The sequence below is a fragment of the Artemia franciscana genome, chromosome 1 (genome assembly GCF_032884065.1).
Source record: "Artemia franciscana chromosome 1, ASM3288406v1, whole genome shotgun sequence".
Lineage (NCBI taxonomy): Eukaryota > Metazoa > Arthropoda > Branchiopoda > Anostraca > Artemiidae > Artemia > Artemia franciscana.
The window spans coordinates 25,438,311-25,465,037 of NC_088863.1; the positions used below are offsets into that span (position 1 = coordinate 25,438,311).

Sequence of the window (26,727 nt, forward strand, 5' to 3'; positions counted from 1 at the left end):
AGTTTTTCTTATACGACCTTTGACCTCTTTTTAACATAATAATTATCTCAAAATTTTTATTGGATGGGTTTAAGGAAAAAGGGAGTGAGGGAGGGCTAATTGTCACCGGATCTCTTTTGGCTCTTGAAAAGTGAACTAAAACTTTCAATTTCCAATCAAATGAGCCCTCTCTGAAGTTTATACGAGTATCCCTTCAATAAGAACAATATACGCCCCTAGGGTATAATTTACAGTGCCTGTCACCGGGCCCTGGGGGGTTGTGTCGATACTGGAATTTTTTTAGCTAACCTTTCAATTATTGTTATTAAAATGGCTATCTCAAAGTTATTATCGGATGATTTCGAGAAAAGAGGGGTGTGGAGGAGGGGCTAGTTGCCTCCCATCTCTTTTGACTCTTAAAAATTGAACTAGAACTTTTAATTTCCAATTGAATGAGCCTTGTCTGAAGTTTATACAAGCATCCCATTCATAGAACCATATATGTCCCGAGGGTATAACTTACAACGCCTGCCCCTGGGCCCTGGAGTGTTTTTTCGACATAGGAGTTTCTGTTTTATCATCTTTGAACTACTTTTAACAAAATGGTTATCTTAAGAATTCTATTGGTTGTATTTGGGAAAAAAGGACGTGGGGGACTATTTGCCCTTCGATCACTTTTGACTCTTAAATAGGGCACTAGAACTTCCAATTTTCAATCGGATGAGGCCTCTCGAAAGTTTTTTGACGACCATTCCATATGAAGTGCCTCTGGGAAAAAAATAATAAAACATCGGAGTCGTATGGCCTTTCAAACAGTTCGTGGTAACGAACTGTAGTAAGGAGCGACCCGGCTCAATAGTAACCAAAACTCTAAAAAATAGAATTTGATACTAATAGCTACATCAAAAGAATCACATTTTAATGCTGATTTTAAATATATAAGTTTCATCAAGTTTAGTCTTACCCATCAAAAGTTACGAGCCTGAGAAAATTTGCGTTATTTTAGAAAATAGGGGGGAAAGACCCCCTAAAAGTCATAGAATCTTAACGAGAATTACACCATCAAATTCAGCATATCAAAGAACCCTACTGTAGAAGTTTCAAGCTCCTATCTACAAAAGCGTGGAATTTTGTATTTGTTGCCAGTAGGCAGATCACGGATGCGTGTTTATTTGTTTGTTTGTTTTTTGTTTGTTTTTTCCCCAGGGGTGATCGTATCGACCCAGTTGTACTAGAATGTTGCGAGAGGGCTCATTCTAACGGAAATTAAAAGTTCTAGTGCCCTTTTTAAGTGGCCAGAAAAATTGGAGGGCACCTAGGCCCCCTCCCGCGCAAACTGTTTTCCCAAAGTCAACGGATCACAATTCTGGGATAGCCATTTTATTCAGCGTAGTCGAAAAACCTTATAACTATGTCTTTGGGGACGACTTACTCCCCCACAGTCCCTGTGGGAGGGGCTACAAATTACAAACTTTGACCAGTGCTTACATATAGTAATGGTTATTGGGAAGTGTACAGGAGTTTTCAGGAGGATTTTTTGGGTGGGGGAGGGGTTGAGAAGAGGGGATATGCTGGGAGAACTTTCCATCGAGGAATTTGTCATGGGGGAAGAAAATTTCCATGAAGGGAGCGCAGAATTTACTAGCACTATTTAGAAAAAAAAATGAAAAAATAAATATGAAAAAGTTTTTTCAGCTGGAAGTAAGGAGCGGCATTAAAACTTAAAACGAACAGAAATTATTACCCATATGAGGGGCTCACCTCCTTCTAATACCTCGCTCTTTAGGCTAAAGTATTTTTAGTAATATCAACTATTTATTCCACGGCTTTTGTGATTCAGGGGTCATTCTTAATGAATTGGGACAAAATTTTAGATTTAGTGTAAAGAGAGAGGTACTGACGAGGGGGCGAACCCTCTCATATATATAATAAAAACATGAGAATAAAAAGTTCTTTACGTAAGCTAATTTATAAGTTACATATATCTTTTACTAATAAAAAGATTTGTAAAAAATTAAAAGTTCTAGTTGCCTTTTTAATTGACCAAAAAATTGGAGGGCAGCTAGGCTTCCTCCCCGCTCTTTTTTCTCAAAATCATTCGATCAAAATTATGAGAAAGCCATATAGCCAAGAAAAAAATATGCAAATTTCGTTTTAATTATTCCTCTGCGGAGAGCCAAAATCAAAACATGCATTACTTTAAAAACGTTCAGAAATTAAATTTAAAAAAAATAAGTTTTTTCAACTGAAAGTAAGGAGCGACATTAAAACTTAAAAACGAACAGAAATTACTTCGTATATGAAAGGGGCTGCTTCCTCATCAACGCCAAGCTCTTTAAGCTAAAGTTTTTTACTGTTTTAAAAAGAAGAGTTTAGAGAAAGAGTCAAACTTTTGTGTAAAGAGCGGGGCGTTGATGAGGAAGCAGCCCCTTTCATATACGAAGTAATTTCTGCTCGTTTTTAAGTTTTAATGTCGCTCCTTACTTTCAGTTGAAAAAACATGTTTTTTATTTAATACTATAGGCAACGCTATAGCGTCGACTTTGATACAATGGATTATTAACATTGATGTCATAAGCAATATTACCTCACTACATCCTAATCAAACAGTTCGTGGTAACGAACTGTAGTAAGGAGCGACCCGGCTCAATAGTAAACGAAACTCTAAAAAACGGAATTTTGATGCTAAAAGATACATCAAAAAAATAGAATTTTCACGCTGATTCTAATATATAAGTTTCAATTAATTTAGTCTTTGTCATCAAAATTTACGAGCCTGAGAAAATTTGCCTTATTTTGGAAAATAGGGGGAAACATCCCCTAAAAGTCATTGAATCTTAGCGAAAATCACACCATCTTATTCGGTGTATCAGAAAACCCTATAACAAAAATTGCAAGCTCCTATCTTAAAAAAATGCGAAATTTCGTATTTTTTGCCAGAAGACAAATCACGGGTGCGTGTTTATTTGTTTGTTTGTTTTTTGTTGTTTTTTTTTCTTTTCCCCAGGGGTCATCGTATCGACCAAGTGGTCCTAGACTGTCGCAAGAGGCTCATTCTTACGGAAATGAAAAGTTCTAGTGCCCTTTTTAAGTGATCAAAAAAATTGGAGGGCACCTAGGCCCCCTCCCACGCTAACTGTTTTCCCAAAGTTTCTCAACGGATTAAAATTTTGAGATAGCCATTTTGTTCCGCATAGTCGAAAACCATAATAACTATGTCTTTGGGAATGACTTACTCCCCCACAATCCCTGGGGGAGAGGCTGCAAGTTACAAACTTTGACCAGTGTTTACATATAGTAATGGTTATTGGGAAGTGTACAGACGTTTTCAGGGGGATTTTTTTGGTTTGGGGGTGGGGTTGATGGGAGGGGGCTATGTGGGAGGATCTTTCCTTTTAGGAATATGTCATGGGGGAAGAAAAATTCAATGAAAAGGGCGCAGGATTTTCTGGCATTACTATAAAAAAACAATGAAAAAATAAACGTGAAAACTTTTTTCAATTGAAAGTAAGGAATAGCATTGAAATTTAAAACGAACAGAGATTATTACGCATATGAGGGGTTCTAAAAATACTTTAGTATAAAGAGCGAGGTATTTAGGAGGAGATAAATACCTCGCTCTTCATGCTAAAGTATTTTTAGTAATTTCAACTATTCATTCTACGGCCTTTTTGATTCAGGGGTCATTCTTAAAGAATTGGGACAAAACTTACGATTCAGTGTAAAGAGCGAGGTATTAACGAGAATACAAACCCCCTCGTACACATAATAAAAGTATAAGAATATAAAGGTTTGTTACGTAAGTTAATTCTTAAGTTACGCATATTTTTTACGAATAAAAACGTTCGTTAAAAATTAAAAGTTCTAGTAGCCTTTTTAAGTAACCGAAAAATTGGAGGGCAGCTAGGCCTCCTTCCCCACCCCTTACTTCTCAAAATTGTCTGATCAAAACTAAGAGAAAGCCATTTAGCCAAAAAAAAATTAATATACAAATTTCATTTCAATAATTTAAATGCGAAGAGCCAAAATCAAACATGCATCAATTCAAAAACGTTCAGAAATTAAATTAAAAAAACTAGTTTTTTTAACTGAAAGTAAGGAGCGACATTAAAACTTAAAACGAACAGAAATTACTCCGTATATGAAATGGGTTGTCCCCTCCGCAATCCCTTGCTCTTTACGCTAAAGTTTGACTTTTTGCCACAATTCGACTTTTTAAAACAATTAAAAGCTTTAGCGTAAAGAGCGAGGGATTGCGGAGGGGACAACCCATTTCATATACGGAGTAATTTCTGTTCGTTTTAAGTTTTAATGTCGCTCCTTACTTTCAGTTGAAAAAAATAGTTTTTTATTTTATTTAATTTATTAAAAAAAGCCATTCAAAGCAATATTTTATTCGCTTTGATTTCCATATCTTTCTTGACCAGTTGATATCATCAACTAATCATTCTTAGTAGTGAAGTATGCAAGAAAACAGAATTAAGGTTAATTTTCATTATTCCTCTTATTACTCCAATGTCAATAATGCTCAATGCGGCTCTCAGAGAGCTGAAATAAAAAAAAATCCTAAAAAAGATTTTTTTTAAGTGCCTAATTGGGATAACAACTGGCAACGCTATGTTTGTTATGTCACTCGCCAAGATCATCCAGCGAAGCCGCTACGAAAATCTATCTGGTATAATTTTTAGAAACTGTATATTGATATAATGAATTAGAAGTCATTTTTGCTGTTTTTGTTAAAAACTCTAACATGGTTGAAGCTGAGTTGTTGTAAGTTGTACTAAAATCCCTTAAATTCCCTAAAATCCCTTTAATTAGAACTAATGGAACAACAGTTGTCAGTTTCCCTTCTGACGACCTTATCACGCTCTTTAGTATGCAAAAAAAGTCTTCAAACTGTATACTTGAACCAACACAGTATTGGTTTTAAAAAAGATTCTTACTGTAAAACAGCACAAGGCACTGTTTTCAGCTTACCGATTTTTTTAAGCGGTCGTGGCCGAGTGGTTAAGGCGTCTGCCTAAATACCTGATTCCCATTGGAAGCGTAGGTTCGAATCCTACCGACGGCGATTTTTTATCCTGTGGTGGCGCAGTGGATTTGACCTTAGCTTGGTAATACGGGACCCAGAGATCGAATCACGCTGCAGGAATGCACTGCAGGGCTGACGCAGGGACCTTAGTAGTCAAGAAGGGTCGTTAATTCTTCTTCTTAAATAATAATAAATAAGGTAGTATGAAAGAAATTGCATTGCATAAATTATTAATTAACTAAAACAAGTCGATAAAGATCACCAGAAAAATAGCAAATTTGCTGCCCATACCCCCGAACATTCTGGCCAGTACAACTCTGCACATATACGGTGTAGAACAAACATAGGTGTTGATGATTTGTGTTCCTTTTATTGTAGACCCCGACGCTACGACAATATTTTTTGCAGTGATTGGCTGATGTTTAAGGGAAACGGAAATGCATCGCTGCTCGCCATCGATTTTCTCGAAGCCCTTTAGAATTTTGATGGGGTTTACTATATAACGACACGCACAAATTCGAGGAAAAAGCGAAACAAGCAGGAGCATTCAAAATTTATAGGGTCGAGAGTCGTTCTTCAGAATTTTTAAACTCTTACTAATCATAAACGGTACCTCTCGCTCCCCTCCGTTTTTGTGTGTTTTCATGATATTCAGTGAAACCCTGCAAACACATTTTTTTTTTCAACCTAGTGCGTGTCACAATAGCTGAGCAGCTTTACACAATAGACCCAATTTGGAGGCATGAACTAGGACAAAATTTGAACACTGGAAGCCGCAATACATGCAAAGGCAAGTGGATACGGATTGCTATCTCCTCACTAGCAAGCAGGGCTTCCGCAATGGAGGTAAAGGGGTTGGGGTGGATAGTAACCCTAAATTTCTTAGATTTGAAATAATTGGGACCAAAAGTCCAGTTTTATGCTCAAATGGAATAGTTACAATAGAATCCTTGAGAGTCTGAAATTTCAAGCCAATTCCAATATTAATTCAAAGATCCCAGAGATAAGGTCCGAAATTAGATAGCGAAATTTATATATTTTACGGAAGACGTCTTGAAGTGATATTTGTCTAGTTATTGAATATAGGTAAGGGTGAATCAAAACCAAAAATCTTTCAACAAATAGGAAAAGAAGCTAATGATTTGGTTGAATTTCGTAAAAAATTTTAATTTCGAGTTTCTCTTCTTTTTTAAATTCACAGATGTGAAAAATTGCAAAATTCGTAAATTTTGTATTTTTGTAGTTTTTGGGATAAAATGACAATGAAATTGATAAATTACGGCAATTGTCACGAGATAGATCTTTATAATGAAGTAATTAAAAAAAAACTTTCCGAAAAAGAAGTCTTTTAAAGAAAAGTAAAGGTTAATTAAACTTATGATCAGGAGAAATATAAACCTACAATAACTCAAGCTCAAAAAGACCAGAAATCATAGGCAGCAGAATAACGCAACGATGTTGGTACAATGCATTGTTCTTTTTTTTTCGTTTGTCTTTGACCAGGGCACTTCTTATCGAAGATGTTGTCGTAGAAACTTCAAACAGGGCTCATTCAATTGGAAATTGAAAGGACTAGTGCCCTTTTTTATGGTCAAAAATGACTATAGGGCAACTAACCCCCCTCCCACGCCAAACCGTTTCACCAAACACATCTAATCAAAATTTCAAAATGGCCATTTTGTACCACGTAGTTGAAATGTCTGAAAATTTTGTCTTTGAGGATGACAACCCTCCCCCCACAGCCCTCATCGCATAGGTTGTAAGCTATGCCCTGGGGACGTATAAGGTATTTTGTAAGAAAATGTTATCGTAGAAAATTGGAAAAGGGCTGATTCGATTGGAAATTGAAAGGGCTAGTGCGCTTTTTAATAGTCGAAAGTAAACAGAGGGCCAATGTCCTCCACACCCATCATTTCCGTAAGCACTTCCGATCACACTTTCGATATAGCTATTTTGTTCAACGTAGGTGAAAGGTCTAAAAAGTTTGTCCTTGAACATGACAACCCCCCTCCCCCCGCAAAACCCTCAAGACATGGGTTGTTAGTTATGCCCCAGGGGCAAACAAGGTTTTCAGAGAATGCGTTGTCGTAGAAACTTCCAAAAGCGCTCATTTGATTGGAAGTGAGAAGACTAGTGCCCTTGTTATTAGTCGAATGGGATTGAAGGGCAAATGCCCCCATGCCCATTATTTCCTAAGACACTTCCACTAGAAATTTTGAGACAGCCTTTTGTTCAACGCAGTTGAAAGGTCCGGAAAATATGTCTTTGAGGATGACAAATGCCCCCAGTCCTCAAGGCAAGGGTTGTAAGTTATGTCCTGGGGTATACAAGGTTCTTATAGAAAGCGTGGTCATATAAGCCTTGGAGGTGGCTCATTGGATTGGAAATCAGAAGCTCTAGTGCCCTTTTTAAGAGTCAAAGTGATCAGCGGGTAGCTACCCCTCCCCACACACACGTCTTATTGCCTCGAAATGTATCTGTATGGAAATTTTTAGATAGCTATTGTATTTAAAATACTCTATATGTCTTATAAAATGGCTTTTGGGGTTGAAACAAACCCCTAGAGCCAGGGGGCAAGAGCTGTCAGTTATACCCACAGGGCATTTAAGGTTTTTATGAAAAGGATGGTTGTATAAACTTTAGAGGAGGCTCATTTGGTTGAAAACTGGAAATTCTAGTTCCCTTTTAAGAGTCAAAAGTGATGGAGAGCAGCCAGCCCCCCTCCACCGACTACCCCTCTTTACCAAGCGAATCTGGACAAAATTATGATACAGCATTTTCGCTCAAAATAGTCAATTGAACACATACCAATCCCTTCAGGATTGACACACACCCCAGTGCCCTGGGGATATGGTTGTAAGTCATGCCCTGAAGGCATATGAGGTCATTATGGAATGGGGGGGTCGTATAACTTCAGATAAGGGCTTATTTTATTTGAAATCGGAAGTTATAGTGTCCTTTTTAAGAGTCAAAAGTGATTTGAGAGCAACTAACCCCCCACGCTCATCATTTCCCCGAAGACATACAATCAAAATTCAAATTTAGCAATTTTGTTCATTGTAGCTGAAGGGTCCAGAAATAATGTCTTTGAGGAAGACACACCACCCCCACAGCTCTCAGGATAAGAGTTGTAGGTTTTGCTTTGAGGCAAATAAGGTTTCAATAGAAACGGTGGTCGTATTGCTTCAAAGGGAACTCATTGGATTGGTAATCTGGATTTTTAGTACCCTTTTTAAGAGTCAAAGTGATCAGAGGGCAGCCCCCCCCCAAACTTCGTGTTTTAACGAAATACGTCGAAATTTTTTTTAAGATAGTCATTTCATTCAAAATAATCCAAAGATAATACAACAAGGCTTTTGGTGTTGATACAAACCACCAGATCCTGGGGGGAGTGTTGTAAGTTATGCTGCTGGCTATTTAAGATTTTTTATAGAAGGGGTGGTTGTTTAACTTTAGAAAAAGCTCATGTGGTTGAAAATTGTAAGTTCTAGTTCCTGTTTAAGCGTCAAAAGTGGTGGTGGGTATTTACCCCCCCCCCCCGACAACTGCTCTTTTTACCAAACGTATCTGATTGAAATTATGAGATGGCGAGTTGGTTCAAATAGTCCAAAGACTATATAATAATGCCCATATAAAACCCCCCAGTGTTTTAGGGATAGGGTTGTAAGTTATACTATGAGAGCATATAAGGTTTTTAATTTTCTTAATTTTCTTTAATTTTCTTTAGAAACCTCCTTTTTCGGAAAGTTTTTTCTTAATTAATTTCTGTTCGTTTTTTATTGCCAGAGTTTCAAGTTGTTCAAAATTTTTATTTCAAAATATTTTTTTTCCAAAACTAATTAATAGTTTTGTAAAAAAATAAAGAATTGAACTGAATATCTGATATATAATTATGTTAATTGCTGAAATCTCACCAGCTCAAGATTTTGTTTCACCCAGGGCCGAATTTAAAGCTTTGACGCCTCTAGGCCCAAGTGTCTTTGCTGCTCCGTTTTTCAATATTTACGGGGAAATCCTCAAAACTTCGGTATACTGACAGTCGCAGGGCCTTGTGGGCGTATCAGTAAATCCTGGTATGGTTACACAACAATTTTATTATATTTGCAATGTTGTAATAAGTGCATAAGAGAATTTGAAACATAATTCGCTTAGTAAAGCGCCAAATACGCAGTAGGGCTTATGCTGTTACCGTTAGGGAAACAAGTAGTGGCCGCACTCTTGTTTTTAGTGAGGAAGTTTTGGAAAGAGCTAATAAGATTAAAGTCGAGCCATGGAGGACCAGGGGTGAGTCACCATAACTTTGGGTATAGAATATTGTTAAAGACTTTTTTTGGAGGGGGGGGGCTTGGTCCATCCAGAAAAGGCCAGGGGTGAGCTCACTCAAGTTTTGGAATAAATATTCTTCACAAGTTTTTGAATGAAGGCGTGGGGCTTGGTTTACCTGAACTTTGAACTATTTTCAAAACTCTCGCATAAGAATCTTATATGCCCCCTGGAAATAACATACAACACTTGTTCCAGGACTCTGAGGGTTTTCGTTGACCTAGATTTTTTGTTAACCGATCTTTTTACTTTTTTTAACACAATGGCTATCCCAAAAATTCCATCGGATGGATTTGAAGTAAAAAAAAAATACAGGAGAGCTATTAGCCCTCCAATTCCTTTTGAATCTTAAAAAGAAACTAGAATTTTCAATTTCCAATAGAAAAAGCCCCCAACGAAGTTATACGATCAATCTTCCATAAAAACCTTATATACCCTCAAGTACTGGGGTCTGTGTAAACTCCAAAATTTTACTATATGATCTTTTGTCTATTTTAGATAAAATTAAAATTTAAAAATCTGGTCGAACTTATATAGAGAAAACATGGTTGGTGGGGGAGGGGGGGGTTATTTGCCATCAGATTACTTTTGACTCTCAAAAAGGGAACATAAACTTGAAATTTTTAGTCATTTGAGTCCCAAACACCAAAAACAAGAAGAACAATAGGGAATTTCTCAAGATAGTGGGAAACAAATTAGAATGAATATTTTGGCCCTATGTCGAAGGGCCGTCCTTAGTAATACAAAAATATATAAGAAGAAATAACTTACATAGGATAAAATCAACAAAGCTAAAATGAAAAATTTTCAACCAAACATTTAGTCCCAGCATCCTTATTGACCGCAAACTTTTTGTCATCTGAGTTTTTGACTATTTAAAGAAATTGCTATCTCTTTTTGAACTGTTTAAAAAATTTTCTATCTCAAATTTAGATTGAATACATTTGATAAAAGAGGGTGTGGGTGAGAGTCAGGGCTAGATGCCCTCCGTTCACTTTTGACTCTTAAAAAGATAACCAGAACTTTCAATTTCCAATTAAATGAACCTCTTTAGAAGTTTATGCGGCCACTTCTTGCCTACAAACCTTATTGCTCCCGATACATAACTTACAATACTTGCCCACTGGTTCTGGGGGGTTGTGTAAAGCCCAGAGTTTTGTTTTTAAAAGAAAGGAGACAAATTATATGGTTGGTTAGTTACTTTTTACTTCTTTAATGATTTTTCATAGATTGATGTTAACGGCAATGCTGGATTGTATCATTTGAAAGTAAAAATCATGCTTCGAATTTTGTCAACCAAAAGGCTTTTCTCTAGCATGAAGAACCATACATTTGAAACACTTCTTATTGAAAATCCTTCACCTTTTGTTGCTCATGTTCAGCTCAATCGGCCAGAGCAATTAAACAGCATGAATCAAACTTTTTGGAGGTTTTTACTGCATTTTATGATAGACTAGGCATATTCAATTTATAACACAACAATTAAGATTAAGTCCTAGAGCAAAATGAAATGTCATCTATTAATTAAAAAAGATGGGTAAAATTCTAGCTTAGTGACTTTTGGCTATCTTGGAAAGGGGTTAGGTTAGGAAAATGAAACTTTCAGGGATGGGTCTACAGGTTAAAGTATGACCCAGGAAGATGTTTTGAATTACCTACCTCCACTCCCTCTCTCAAAGGAGTCCTTACCTTTAATGACCTTTAAAAATATGTGTGTTATAAAAGTGAAACCTTGCAAAATAGATCTTCTGCTTGAATAAAGTATAACAAAACTGTTTTCAGCTTCACAGCTTTGCTCAATCCCAATTTATAAGGTTTTAAAGATAGGCAAACATATTTCCTAAATTTTGAAAAATAACATTGATATGGCTCAGAATTCTACTCAAATAACAGGAATTACATTTTCAGAACTAAAGGTAGAGAAAAAGTAACTAGTAACTGAAAATAAAGGCAAATGTTGCTTTGTCAAAATTTCAAATAGTATAGACCTGTCATGTAGGCAAATTCAGGGCCCTCTAGAGGGAGAAGAAGTGGAGATGGGTACTTTAGAATACCTTCCTGGGACATATTTTAGCCTGTAGACCCATCCCTGAAAGTTTCAATTTCCTAACCTAACGCCTTTCCAAGATAACAAGAAGTCACTAAACTAGAATTTTACCAAAAAGTATTCTATGGTGTCAGTCTTGTATATTGATTGACTACCATAATTACCTTAATTTGCATATTGGAGCAAAAATAAGGTCCATGCCAGATGTGACCTGCTTTGTGTCAGTGATGGTAATTTGGAATTTAACTGTGTTATAGGCCTAGTATGTTGCATTAGTTGACAGCTGAGAGGGATAGACTGGCGTGTTGTTCCATGCTTTGTCAAGACTTGACTTGAAGGAGCCACTAGTGGTTACAGTCATGGTTTTGTCTTGAAGGTTGTTCTAGTTGTTGAAAATACAGTAATTGTTTAACTTCATCATAAGCTGTCCAAAGCAAAAACTATGCTGCAAAGCAACATAGTTTGAATACTATAGCACTTAGAAATGCATCCATTAGCTTTCTAAAATCCCCCTTCAACAAGGTAGAAATGCATAAGTTGACAGGGTTTTGAAGCCAAGGGAAATGCTGGGGTTGTACAATATGAATGAAACTATATTTTAAATACTATTTCTAGTCAACACTGGTAATTTTTGTATAGTAGTAAATCAAAAGATAATTAAAAACTTATGCATCCATTAATGCTAATATCCACTTTCACTTTCAAGTTGAAACTACCCAGTGAACTGGTGAATCAGAGCAATTAGTTACAAATTTGGTTGAAGAATGATTCTTGCAAGTGAATATTACCTAGGTCTATAGAGCAAAGCAAATTAGTCCATGAGCCCTGCAGGCAGTAGGGCAAGGTCTGTATTCTATATTTAATGAATAATGATTTGGCCTGAAGCCTGAAAGAGGAAACAAGAAGTATGTCATAAACATCAACTAATAATTCAACCAATCTGAATACAGACCTTGCCTTGCAGCTCACAGGGCTCAGGGACTAATTTGCTTTGCTCTATAGATAATATTCACTTGCAATAATCACTATTCAACCTAATTTGTTTCACCCCAGCCTTCCCACTGCCAAAGAATCTTTTAAAACAAATTTAATCTTGAACTGAAAAACTGTGTGATCTCCATTTTGTCATAAGGCATTTCTTCAGATCAACAGAACATAGACATAATATTTAACTAATTGATCTGATTCACTGGTTAACTGGCTAGTTTAAACTTGAAAGTGAAAGTGGATATTGGCATTAATAGATGCATAAGTTTTTTAATTATCTTTCAACTTCCAACAATACAGAAATTACCAGTGATGACTGGAGTTAGTATTTAAAATATTATTTCATGCATATCATAAAACCCCAACTTTTCCCTTGGCTTTAAAAGCCTGCCCACTTTATACATTTTTAGTTTGCCCCATGGAGGAGAGGGTCAACCAGAAATGGACGTGCTTCTAGAATTAGCATTACTAAGTGCTATAGTATGGGAACTAAGCTGCTATGCAGCATAGTTTCCAGTTTAGACAGCTTGTGACAAAACTAAACATTTACCACCCTCAGTAAAAAAGCGTTTTGGTGCATTCTGGTCTTCAGTCTTTGCTAGCTTCTGCAAGTGTCCTCTAGTGTTTTGTTAACATGTATGTTTCATGAGGAGGGTGTTGGTTGGTTGACTATTATATTTGTAGGTCAGCATCATATCACATCTGCAACATCTAATTACCAGCATTGGTAGGTTTAGGTGCTCCAGTCTCATATCATATGGTTTGTTTTGTAGACCTGTGATGCATTTGGTGGCACGTCTTTGAACTCCTTCACTTATTCTGTTGTCATGCTTATAGGAAGGAAAGGTCAGACATATTCCAAAATCCCAGAATAGCCTAACAATTGCCTTGTAAAGTCTCAGGAAGACTGTACAGGAGTGGCTAGTGATAGTGGGTTTCAGCAGGCCTAGACTTGAGTTAGCTTTTGACACCACTTATTGCCAATGCTTGTGGAACTTCAGTTGCTCACCAAAACTACCCTCAAGTCTTGTTCTTCATTACCAGTTTGTAGCTGAATATCAAAAAGTGATTTCTGCTCATGCAAGGTATAATGGTGACAAGGATTATTTTTGCTGAAATGGAGGACACTGTATTTATTGACATTGAACTCAAGCAGCCATTCACTGGTCCACTTCTGGATTCTCTGGAGGTCTGATTTCAGGCTCTGTTGAATGGCCAGTCAAAAAGTTCGAAGTCATCAGCATAAAGCATGATGTTATTTGTGGCTTGCTTTGTCATATTATTTATATAAATGAGGAAGAGTGTATGACCTAGGATGGTGCCCTGAGCAACTCTACTGACAACATCGCATGGTTTGGAGACTACTTAATCAACATTATTGGTGGAAAGTTGGACCTGCTGCTCTTGATCTGTCAGGAAATTCATCACCCATTCTACCAAATCAGTTTGGATGCCAAATGTCAATGATTTGACCCTAAGGCTGCTATGGGGCACCTTGTCAAATGCAGGCAGGGTCAAGCAAAATAAGGTCAATAGGTACTCCCTTCTCCAGAAGGTCAGTGATGATATTGTAAGTTTCAAGTAGGTTGGTCTCCACTGACTTTCCTGGAAGGAAGCCATGCTGGTCTGGTGACATGTAACATCTAGCACTTGAAGTTGCTTCATGAGGGACCCCAGAGACATCATGATAGGTAGCATAGTATTTGGTACACCATATGCTGAACTGTTGGGGAGAGGACTGTCAGGTACTAAACAATAGGCCTAGACTAAACTATAGTAACAAACTATATGATTTAAAAGCTATATATAGAAAAATCATTTTTTCTCAACTCTATTCCAGCCAAATTCCTCCTCCTCTGCTGCCTCACTATAGCACTGGACTATATAAGAAACCACAGATTGGCAGTTCATATTGGCCTAAATATTCGGCTAATTAATAGGATAGACTAGATATAAGATAGAAAAATAAAGCCAGATTAGAAAAAAAAAATCAACAAACCTGTCATTTAAGGCAATATCTGGCTTCATTGGGAATTATAGATAGCCTATAATTATTATATTTAGAATCAACATTGAATTGAATTCCATTGGCTATTTCTTTGTTCTTAGTCTAATTTGTACCCTAGCTTATATGTTTAATTAACCAAATACCGTTACAAAAAGGTAGTTTTGTATATTGCACAGGCATAGCCTAGGGCTATCTCTAGGAATTAGGGGAGTAAGGCTAGGACTTGATTCGACTTCAAAGAAGGGGGCTGTTGTACAGATATACTAGAAGTAACCCTGGAATTTCATTTATTAATTTTTTTTTAATATATTGGAATAAAAATTTTACTATTATAGCATCTAGTACTGAAAATGGGGCAAATTAGATTGTTACCATCCTTAAAATACTAAGTGCCTGTATTTAAGTTAATTTTTGAAGTTTACAATTAATAGCAGTGATTTGTGATCAGTTTGTTCTTTGTTTTTTTGTTGTTTTTTTTTACAGCTATTTAATGCCCTGATGAGCTATACTTTGCAGCAATAAATATTTCATGATACCATTGTGTATATATAAGTAAGAATGTTTCTAGTCCCCACTGAGGGTACTTTTTAATAGTATATAGTTCTCAAATTTTAGCACACTTGTGTTAAAGTGTCTTTTATCAAGTGATAACACATAGAAAAAGGTTTCTTTTATTGGGGTTTCTTTTAAAGGAAGTAAAGCTAAAAACCTATATAGAAAATTCCTCTTAAGTACAAAAATACATTAAGAATTTTTTCTATATCCATTTTGTTGTGTTTCTACAAGTTGGGTAAAAATTTCAGGGGTATGGGTTTGAACTCCCTACCCCCCCCCCCCCCTCTGAATACAGCTTTGCTGATAACATAACTATTTATGCTTCTAAAGGTGACTTTTTTTTTACATAGCATCTGCAGTCAGTCCAGTGTGCTGCTAAAGCATAGAGCTGTAGCACAATACACAACTGTGGCAGGAAAGTAAAGCTGGAAAAGGGCATCACCTATTTAGAATATTCCCCTGAAGTACAAAGATACATTAAGAATTTTTTATAGCAATTTTTGTTGCGTTTCTACAAGTTGGGGCAAAAATTTTCAGGGGTGTGGGTTCAAACCTCCTACCCCCCTTCTGAATACAGCTTTGCTGATAACACAACTATTTACTTTTCTAAAGTTTACTCCTTTTTTTTACAAAGCATCTGCAGTCTGTCCAATGTGTTGCTAAAGCATAGAGCTCTAGCACAATACACATCTTTGGTGGGAAAGTAAAGCTAAAAATGGGCATCCATTTTTGCTGTATTTCTACAAGTTGGGCAAAATTTTATCTCCTCCAGTCAAAAATGAAAAGATGTGCGAACTTATGCGGTAGATATCCTATTTAAAGGTAATCATTAGTGAAGAAGCAAAACCAAAGCAAAGTGTTTGATACTTGCATCAATATGTTTACATTTTATTTGTTTCTGACACATTTAAGTGTCCATTTTTTATATACATTTTAGGTTCAACTGGCTACGAATCAATATTCTGTTTCTGGTACATTTTTAAGATAAGATATTTAACTTCAAAAAATGACTATCACAAGGCCCCAAAGGACCAAATTTACATTTCAGAATTATAAAACCATAAAAAAAACACAAAAACAGTATAACAACTAAAAAACTAGCTAAACAATGTGAAAAACAACGAAATTAGAAAGGCATAGCCATTCATTAGTCAAAAAAAAATTAAGCAGCACAATTGCAGAAAGGTAAAAATTAAAACAAAACTAAAAAGAGTGAGATAAAATTAGTGTTGAAAAGGTTTAAAAAGAATATATAAACAAAGAAGAGGGAACAAAAGAATCAAACAAACATAAAACTTGGGTATCACCAGTACCAAAGAAAAAGAACAAAAAAGAAAAACTAGTGGTTTATTTTATCAGATGAAGAGTACAAAGGATTTTTCATACCTGTAGGCTAAGCAACAGATGGGGGAAAAGATAGGAACAGGTTCAGAAATAGTACATGGCAGGTGTTGTATGGATGGGGAGTGTCTTTTGGGGAAAATGTTTTCTGATTCATCACGGGAGATGTCAGGATGCCAAACAGGACATGCATATTCAAGATGCAGGTGGATGAAGGAAGTATAGATCCATAAAGAATAGGATGGGGGACATTAAATTTATTCAAGAGCTTAAGGAGAGACATGAACACAATAGTTTTATGGATAATATCTTTAACGTGGATATCCCACTTTAAATTAGAGAAAGTTGCAACCCCAAGTAATTAAAAGGAACACACATAAATATATGGGGGGACAGAGGTGAGGTTTAATAAACATATTGGCATTATCATAGATTTAGAGGTTTTTACTCTCATGTCCAAGTCTGCAGCATCATCTGCAATGTCATCGAGGATACTCATAGGGTTGCTCACTAAGTTTTGATAGCAGGTTTCAACAACTGCTAGGTCATCCACAAATTTCCATCTGTCGGGAAATTCCCTAGCCAGGCTATTTATCATAGCAGAAATAAGGAGGGGACCTAGGAGAGTACCTTGGGGTACTTCATTGTGGACAGGGAGGGGACTGGAACAATGATTCTGATATTTGACTACCTGTGATCCATTTGATAAAAAGGAGGTAACCAATTTAACCAGGAAAAGATCAATATTGAAATCAGTTACGAAGTTGCTCAATCACAGTATTGTGGTTAACAAGGTCGAATGCTCTTTGAAGGTCAACGGAAATTAAATTTAGCTTCCAATAAGGTTTTTCGAGAATGTTTCCAATTGAATCAATAAGAAAAACAAGGTAATGGGAAGTGGAAGTGGATTTGATGTTTCCGAATTGTCTCAGGTCGGTAAAAGGTATTATTTTCTCCTTTAGCCCATCCGCAAAGGAATCTTTCATATAGTTTAGAGACTATAGGAGTGAGTGAAATAGGAAAAACACTTTCAAAACTAGGTTTTCCATCTTTCTTTTTCAAGTGGGTTATGAAACCCTATTCCCAAATTTGCATACTGACCAGACTCAGTAATTCCATTGAAAATAACAGACAAAGGCTTTGAGAGGAAGTCACTGAAAGCACTAATAAGAGGAAACCGGATATCTAAAGGACAGACGCTGGTTTTTTGTACTTTCCCAATTTTTCTTTTGATCTGAGACGGAGATATGGAGGGGAAAGAAGGCTCTGGATGATAGAAGTAATGAACTTGTTAAGGTTATTAGCAGTAGCTTCTGGGGATACAGTAGGTTGAAATCAAGCTGGTCTAGACTCCTACCAAACAACTTTTTTACCTCGGAATACCAATTTTTTGGTGTATTGGTAAACAATTCTTTGACTTTGTTCTTGTAGCAGGATCGGGCAGAATACGTATTTCCTTTTCAATTGCTTTTCTTAATTTATTAGCTTCATCCAGTTTACCATTTTTGAAAAGATTCAATATTTTTCTAATTAGCAATTTTATGAGTTGATAAATGAATGGTTTGTCATAGTACTTTTTAAACCTTTTTTCCGGGAAAGAAATTAGATATTTATTGTTTAACTTTTGTGAAAAGTAGTGATTTTTTCATCAAGAATTCAAGATCATAGAAATTATAAATATTAGACAAATCCTCAGTACTCAGCCACGTTTCAAGACAAAGAAGGCCAGCATTTTCAAGGGGGCGGAACGAGCCACAAGCTACTGAGAATGCATGCTTAAAATTAAAAGAGGGGGACAGGAGGAGGGAAAAATGATAAATCCCACCCAATGGAGGGAAAGCTGAAAGGGGATTGTAAAAATTATTCAGATTAGTTAGAATGACATCTAGAGAAGTATTTCCCCTAGTTGTTGGTATTTTGACTATTTGGTTAACTTTTAGTGAGGAGCAAATTGAATTCATCTTAATTTCATTTTCGTCACCAACCAGAAAAAGTCCGGCGCTTGGGTACTTAGAGATAACAAAATCAGCCCTAGTCTGCAACTGCTGGAGAAATTTGTGTTAAGAATCAATATTTTAGTTTTCCGAGTAAAAGAAGACAGCTTTTGCAATGACATTATAGGGACGGGAGGGTACTTTAAGTCTAATACTTAGCCAAAAGATTTCATCATACTCAGATAAATTAGGAATAGAGATAATTTTACTGAAAAGGTTGCATTTAATAAAAACATAACCCCACCTCCTTTTTTCCAAGTGGGTGATCCAAAGGACAGTGCTTAATAAATTCTGAATAATTTGACAAACGAAGAGACCTTTGGTCATGAGACTGTACCTCTGTAGCAGCTATAACGTCAATTTGATTTAAACCTGGTTGCACCCTGAGGTCAGTAAGTTTATCAAAATTAAGACTTTCGGCGTTAGTGATTAAAAATCTTGGAATTTTAAAGTGACTGGGGAAACGTGACTGTCGTTGACTTTCAGTAATTCTTAGGGTGGGTTTTAAATTTGAGCTCTGGGATGGTGTGGATAATTTTTAGGCTGACTATTTGTTATAGGACCACTTTTGCATGTATGAACTCTCAAACCACAGTCACATTGGAAGGGTACCCATGGGGAATAAAGTGCAAGGGACAGGGAAAAGGTTTCCTGCTGATAGGAATAGAAGTTAAATTGGGAGTGTTCTTTTTAAGGAGGGATGGTAAGGCAAGATGATGCTGGAATAGGGAAGTAGGTGGAGGGTGTCTGATAGGGAAGGAGTCAGGTTTATTTTGGCAAAAGACGGATGGAGGCCAGAACCAGTCATTAAATCCCTGCACGTACGTAGACGATTCATGTCAATGGGATGTGAGTAAGGACAGGTTTGGGGACAGTCTGGATTGGGTAACGTGAACTGTAGTGTTGGGTCGACCAGGCACGCGTACTTACCTGGGACAGAGGAGAATTTTGAGGGAGGGATTCCTGGGCTATGCTGCTCTGCATCGGGTAAGTAGGGGGATAATACTGGTAGTCGACTGGATCACTACCCAGGGGCGGAGGGGGTTGCGAGTGCTTTCGGTGCTGCCCTCAAAAAGGCTGGGTTTTAAACCTACCTTCCACCCCTGATGATGCATGAGCCACACTACACGACTTATCAATACAAGGTAAAACAGAATACGGATCAACGTGATCAAAAATACACTTATCAGACACACAGATTCACGAAATAAAATGACGACAATTATGTAGAGACTTGTATTGTTTGCGAACTTGCAAAAAACCACTGTTAAAATGATTACAGATCACATTTTTCTTTCTGCTTATTTTTACATTTCTTTTCCTTTTATCCATCTCTTTTGTATTTTTTTTCTCGAAAATAATAACAATATCATTGTCTGGTAATGACTCCTCAGTAACCTTGCTATTCCTTTCATTGGGTTCATTATCACCTGATAACTTATGTAACAAACCGGAAATCACTGAACCATTCACGAACTCGAAAACGTCATCTGTAGTCATACTACAAGTAGGTATTTGTATGCTCTCTTGGGATCATTATATTTTGCATATAATGCTGGAGTTACTTAACTTTGATAATTGATCCCCTAATGCAGTAATAATTGATTCGTTGTTTTTTTAACTCCTGTTGTAATTTGGTGATTTTTGATTTTAGACTCACTTGATTGTTTTGTAGAGTTGAAAGTTAATCTTCTCTTAGAAGGCGATGGGAATTGTGGGAGTTGATATCTTCAGTAAAGTTTCTTAATTTCCAGATCACGTTCATGGAGAATGTTGTTTGGTCATTACCTTTTTTTTGGTCATTAAGAAAAATGTCAACTTGCTTTTTCAAATCTACTATGGCTGCTTCATGGTCTAAATTCTTCTCTAACTGTGAATTGTATTTAGCTGAGAGATCAGCAAGGTGTTTGATATATTTAACACGGTCAACACAAGAGGGGGACTTGGGAGGTTTGATTCTTTTAAACTGTTTTTGGGGCTGTTGATTTTGTGACAGACTTAAGTGTACAGCGTGGTTTAGAGCCAGGGGGTAGAGAAAGTGCTGTTATAAGTGGTTCAGGGTCATCATTGAGAGAATGGAGGGACTGGCATTTTACCATTAAGAAGAGCCAAAATAAAAGGTGCCATCCCTGGATAGGGTTGATATGGCGATTCTTCCTCGCTTCTCAGTTTTTTTTCAAAACATGTTTTTAAATTATCGTTTCAGATGGGCTGGAGTACGTTGTTTACTAGGTTGCAACCACTGCTGTTTTGGAGACACTCTCACATAGTCCCACACTAGAAGCGAGTACTGTGCCCTTTAAAGCGTTGCTGCAGCTTATTTCAAACTCTGGTTCAGTATTTCCAGGCAAAAAGCAATCCCACAGAACCACCATAGGACCTGTATTTGTCCAATACATTGACATTTAAACAATTTTTAGATTGCTGTAATAGCATAATAAATAAAATTCTAGATTCCTATCCTATCCACAGTTATTGTAAAATTCGTTTTTGGATGCTTAAATTTTAAATGAACGTTTAATCCTTGCAAGAATGAAGATTCAAATTGGTAGGAAATATAAATCTGACAATACTTGGGGACAAAAACTCTATAGCCCATTTAAGGATATTCTAATATGATTTAAAGTGTTAAGGCCTACATATTGTTACCTACTCCTGTCAAAGTAAAATATAAGATGAATATTATTCATGTATGTTTGTTTTTGGACTTGAAAAATGTCAAAGGTCGATTTTGATTCTTTGTAGCTATTTAAAGCTTTGCCCCAAGAGCAACTTATTTCCAATATTCTCCACTACTCGTAGCTTTCATCTCATGGATCATTGTTTATTATAGAGAATGTAAAGAATGTTTCAGTGGACTAGCAGAAGATGAAGACTGTCGTGCTATAGTGGTTTCCGGCAGTGGAAAACACTTTACTGCAGGTAATCTAACTGTCGGTGTACGATTTTACCTTTCACCTGATATATCATCCAAACAGTGAATAGGGTTACCTCAAGATTCTGAAATAAGATATCTAGCTGGTTAAATATTCAATTGGTATAATAGTAAATCAGGTTTTGCCCAAGAGAAGAGAAAGTAGTAAAATGAAGGTATTACAGACTAATACTGTTTTACAAAACTTCATATTTACCGCAATCAAAAATAAGGGTATATTTTTAAATTAAAAGAGAAATCAAATTCAGGGACTCAATTTATTTGAAATCACATTCAGTGTGCCTAAACTGATAAAATCCCATTCAAGGAAGTAAACAAGGTCAACTGTTCTTGTATGGCAATAATTATCATATAAATCTGAGATTTTAATCTCAATGCGAAGTGATTTGGTGAGCGAATGTTTTCAACTGGCTGCATTAATGAAATAGTTATCAATACCTCATTTTTCAACATTGATTTATGTGCAAATGCCTGTTTTATTACATCTAAGGCCTTTTTATGTTATCCCAAGTATTACTAATGATTGCTACTAACAATATTCTGTGTTACCCAGCAGAAGTAAATTAGTAGAAACATTCAGTGCAACACAAAAGTCTTCCGTAGTTGTATCTTAAAGAGAGAAGTTTGTAAGTTGTGCTAATTTTTTTATTCTCAACTCAAACTCGATTAAATTTATCTAATAGGGTTTTGAAATACTAGGAAATTTCACTGAATTTTCTCCACCAGCTATCAGATGCATAATTGTGTTGGGGGACAAATTTTTTTTTCTTTGTTTATTTATTTTTATATCGTGATCTTGCCTCTATGGTTCTTACTAAAATTTTGGATCTCAAGGTTGACTTATGAAAATCACTTACTTTTGAAATATGGATATTATTTTTGCATGGGGCCAAAAGAAATAGTATTTGAATATCCTTAAGCTAGTCCCCTCCCCCAGTGTAAGCTGAAGTGGAATTATACAATCTTACTTAGAGAGGAGACTTTGTACTATTTCTCAAATGCTTTAAATTCTCTTAATCATGCTACTGCCTTCAAGTGAAAAGTTCCATTTTCGATGACAAGCTGGTAGCCACTACTAATTGAATCTTGTCTAAAATCTAATACAGAATAATAAATATAAGTATTTAAAGATAAGAGAGAGGACGATTATTGACAAATCATTTTTATACATATATTAGATTAGGGGGTGAGACAAGGGTCTCAGGGGATCTTTTAGATGTCAGATTGAAACACCATTTACTGGATATAAAACACTAATTCTTGAACTTTCTGGAATTTATTCAATCTTATGGAGAGAGTTACCCAATGTGTCTTGGTGGGATGTAATTGTTAATGAATTTTTGACTCCAGTGGTTGTATCATTAAGAGAACATCTAGCATTGTTGTAATAAGAAAGGTGATAAGAGTGAGTGTGGTAATCATCAAGTCATTAGTCTGGTTTCTTTAGGTAGCAAATTACTTAGTAAGATGATAAATTTTAGACTGAGAGATATTGTAGACAAAGTTTAAGAGGAAAACAGTGTGGTTTTAGAAAACGTAGAGGTTGTGTCGACCAAAGTTTCATTCTTAGGTTAATAATTGAGAAGTGCCTGAGTTATCAAACACCTTTGGTCCTAAGTTTTATATATTATGAGCAAGCGTTCGATTCTGTTTGATGGAAGAGCTTTAGCAAAGGTGCTATCCTTGTATGATATAACTGACCAATACATTAAAGTGATTAGCGCTATGTACGAGAATAACGCTGCTGCATTTAAGGTAGGAAATGAGGTTAGTAGCTGGTTTCGTATCAAATCAGGATTTAAGCAAGGTTGTGTTCATCCCCCTTTATATGAATGATTTTGATGGATTTTGTCTTAAGAAACACAGGAAAGGCAATGGGAGACCACGGAATCAAATGGGGAGGAAAACGCTCCTGGACTTAGATTATGCTGATGATTTAAGCATTCTAGATGAAAGTGTGAGCAAAATGAATGAACTTTTAGAGTTTTTTTTAGTTCAAGGTGGTGGAATAGGCTCGGAAATAAATTTTATGAAGACTAATCACTAAGGCTAGGAATAAGTGAAGATGAAAAGGTGACGTTTGATAACAAAAAGATTGATCAGGTGGGCAGCTTCACTTACCTTGGTAGTATTATTAGTAAAGATAGTGGGAGATGTTAAGATGTTAAAAGTAGAATAGTCAAGGCTCAGATTTTTTTTTGTCACAGTTAAAAATAGTTTGGAAGAATAGGAAGGTAAGTACAAACCAAGATTAGAATATTGGAAGCTACAGTGATGACGGTTCTCAAATATGGGTGTGGAGCATGGGCGCTCCGAAAAGCGGATGAAGATTTGCTAGGTGTTTTCCAGAGAAATTGCCTACGGATTTTTCTAGGTACCCGGCTGACTGACCGTATTTCAAACAGTGGGCCGTACGAAACATGTGGCTCAATCCCGCTTTCTAGGGCTATAATGAGAGAAAGGTTGAGATGACTAGGGCACTTTATGTGGATGAAGGATGACAGATTTCCAAATACTGTCTTTTTTGGCCAACCGTCTATGGCTAAACGGAAAGCAAGTCGTCCGTGGTTGGGGTAGGAGGATGTCATAAAGAAAGATTCTAAAGGAAATGGGAACTTCTTGGGAAGGTGTAAAGGGAGAGGCTTTGAATAGATTGGGATGGAGGAGGAGGAGCGTGCGTAGCTGTGTTGGCCTCAGGCTGCTTGGTGCTGCAGTGAGCTGTTAGTACTAGTAATAATAGTAGTAGTAGATAAAACGCAGTTGTATTATTCTTACAAATTGAAAAAAAGTGGGCAAATACGAAAGAATAAAATAGAATAAAGAAATGCTTGGTGCTACAGTGAGGTGTTAGTACTAGTAATAATAATAGTAGTAGTAGTAGTAGTAGATAAAGCGCAGTTGTATTATTCTTACGAATTGAAAAAAAGTGGGCAAATACGAAAGAATAAAATAGAATAAAGAATTTATGGTAAATTTGCAAACATCTCAAGAGATCAGCGTAGGTTGCTTCACAATAATGCTGAAAGTGTTCCAGATCTAAAAGGAAAACATATTCTAGAACTTTCCTTTTTGAGGGGTTTTCCAGTAATAACACAAGGAAAATACGGAACATAGTAGCCGCTATTGGGTATATCTAAATACAGCAAAAACAAAGTAATGTTATTTATTCCTATATTTTATGCCTAGTCTGATTTATTGTTAATTTTTCTTCTTTTTAGGATTGGATTTAACTGATATGGGCAACCTAAGTGAACAATTTTCCAGTGATGATGACATAGCAAGAAAATCTAAAAGACTCTACAAAATAATTCGAGCATATCAAGAAAGCTTTTCAGCCATAGAACAGGTACAAAACAATAACAAACAATGTATTTTTTGGTGGCGAGACATTAACTTATTTTTGTTTGTTTGTAAGGAGTCGGCTAAAAATTCAGACAAATTGCTCAGGATGAACAAGAATGTGTCTGTTGAATGATAAATACATCTTGATAAGCCACTCTGGCAACACTGAAAACGTATTCTTAAACACATTGTCTATGCTAGAGCACAACAACGTAACTTCTTTGTCATTTTCTCTGTTTTTTCTATTTTACCAGAGTAATTGACCTGTTTTCTGACAGTTCATCTGAGGCAAACTGTTTTGACAGCAACGTTTAACTCTAATTTGTCAAAGCCTTTTGTTAGTGCCTAGTCTTTGTTTATGAAAATTAATAACAGTTAATTTTTAAAGTATATTTATTAAATGACAAAAAAGGAATTCTCTTGTATTATATAATGTCAGTTCGATGACGGCGTGGGTGCCAGCCCTCTCTGTAGATCCTTCATAGATCCAAACGGGTATTTTTTATTTTTAATGAGAAATTGAATAATTATTTTAGCTAATTATAACCAATCTTAACGTAAAAACAACAAAGACACTTACATAGTTGCATATTATAGTTGACTGGATATTTTATATCATTAATTCGATTTTCATTGATGTTTTTAGCATTAACTTAGAACCGAAGGGCTATCTCATATCGTAATAAAATCAAAAGCAGTTTGATGTTTAGACCTCTCCTCAAGAAGACCTCAGTTTGCTCTCATTTAGTCATAGTATATAGTTTGACGCTTAAGCTCGGAGTAAAGAAAGTGGTAATTGCAGTTTCGTAATTTACTAAACTAATGGCCTTTTTCAATGTGATAGGGTTTTATTTGCTGCGTTTTTATAGACATCCATCAAACTGACCTCTGAATGGGTAAATACGACTTTCAATATGATTTTTTCACGGTTTATCTTACTAGGATCTTTAGTTGCTGTGTTGTACTGTAAGCGTAGGCGTAACAAATAGTGACATGTACCCCTTTCCAGGCCTTAACTAATAGAATACAAAATCAAAATAATTCTTATTGCAGGGGGAGGGGGCAGTTTAATCAAAAAATAAAGATTTAGTGGGCTGAGCTTGATCAAAGAAAAACCCGACCATCCTTTTGTGCCCTGCAACCCTACATGACTTTAGACAAGATTTGAATATAGCCATTATGCTCAAAAAGGTTTGAAGGAAAAAATTATGGACCTTCAGGCTATCTGACCCATGTAGTTTAAGAAACGAGGGTCCTGAACTGTACGAATAGTTCATCCTAAACCGATAAATTTTAGTGAGAGGTGACTGTTCTCCAGCTCCATAGTCAGGTTCTCCAGAGTCATAAGAAGATCACCAATCTGTGCCTTCAATCTGTAATAGACTGAATACCGGGGAATTTCCATCAATCGTAGGTTTTTCAGGTCCAGTAATCTCCCAATTTTTTACAATATTTACCTTTTTTGTCAACGCTTGCCCGCAACAGCAACAATGCAGGATTTACAAATCCATACTTTTTTTTTTATGAATTCCTGAGCCGATCTGTCTATTTGGGTTTGTCTCAAACTGTACGCGCTTCAAGCCTTGATGAGTTGAACCTAGAGTAGCTTTGTAAAAATCGTAGTCAAATTACGTACTGCCTTCAAATATGTTGAATTGTTGTACTTTATACTTTTGTACTCTTGATTGATTCAATTAAAGCGCTTTTTCATTTCCATCGGTAATATGAAGGTGCGTTTATAGTATCCTAGAATGATCAATGCTCAGTCCCATGAACAGAGCCAAAATGTTTTACACTGTCTCTCTTTTGTCTCTTTGGAGGGCGATTTCAAACCAGTAAACCCTTTTATATGGAACTTTTATACTTTTAACCCACGTCCTGTCGATTTAATTTAACCGAAGTATTATTTGGACTATTTTTCAGTGTCCCAAACCGGTTATAGCTGCAGTGCACTCAGCTTGCATTGGAGGCGGTGTTGACTTAATTACTGCTGCTGATATTAGATTCTGTACCAAGGATGCATATTTCTGTGTCAAAGAAGTAGACATTGGTAAGAATGTTTTTCCAGATTTTTTTTTGTCCAGCTTTGTCCTTATTTGATGACTGACTGACTGATTGATTGACTTGTGCTTATTCTTCCCACCAAGTATCATCACGATCTCTCCACTCTAAGCGTTTTCCAAG

The 26,727-nt window shown here is 36.2% G+C and overlaps 1 protein-coding gene and 1 non-coding gene across 2 annotated transcripts in view; both read left to right on the plus strand.

The window, feature by feature from the left end:
• Nucleotides 1–4,968: 4,968 nt before the first annotated feature.
• Trnaf-aaa (transfer RNA phenylalanine (anticodon AAA)) lies at nt 4,969–5,050 on the plus strand. The gene has a single exon. It is a non-coding gene; the product is annotated as a tRNA-Phe (tRNA).
• Nucleotides 5,051–10,580: 5,530 nt separating this feature from the next.
• Nucleotides 10,581–26,727, plus strand: part of LOC136027394 (delta(3,5)-Delta(2,4)-dienoyl-CoA isomerase, mitochondrial-like) — a 47,630-nt gene continuing 31,483 nt past the window's right edge. The window contains exons 1-4 of the mRNA XM_065704605.1: nt 10,581–10,763; nt 21,100–21,188; nt 24,420–24,547; nt 26,467–26,593. Coding sequence (XP_065560677.1) covers nt 10,612–10,763; nt 21,100–21,188; nt 24,420–24,547; nt 26,467–26,593 — 496 coding nt within the window. The 5' untranslated portion in view covers nt 10,581–10,611. The remainder of the gene's footprint in view (nt 10,764–21,099; nt 21,189–24,419; nt 24,548–26,466; nt 26,594–26,727) is intronic.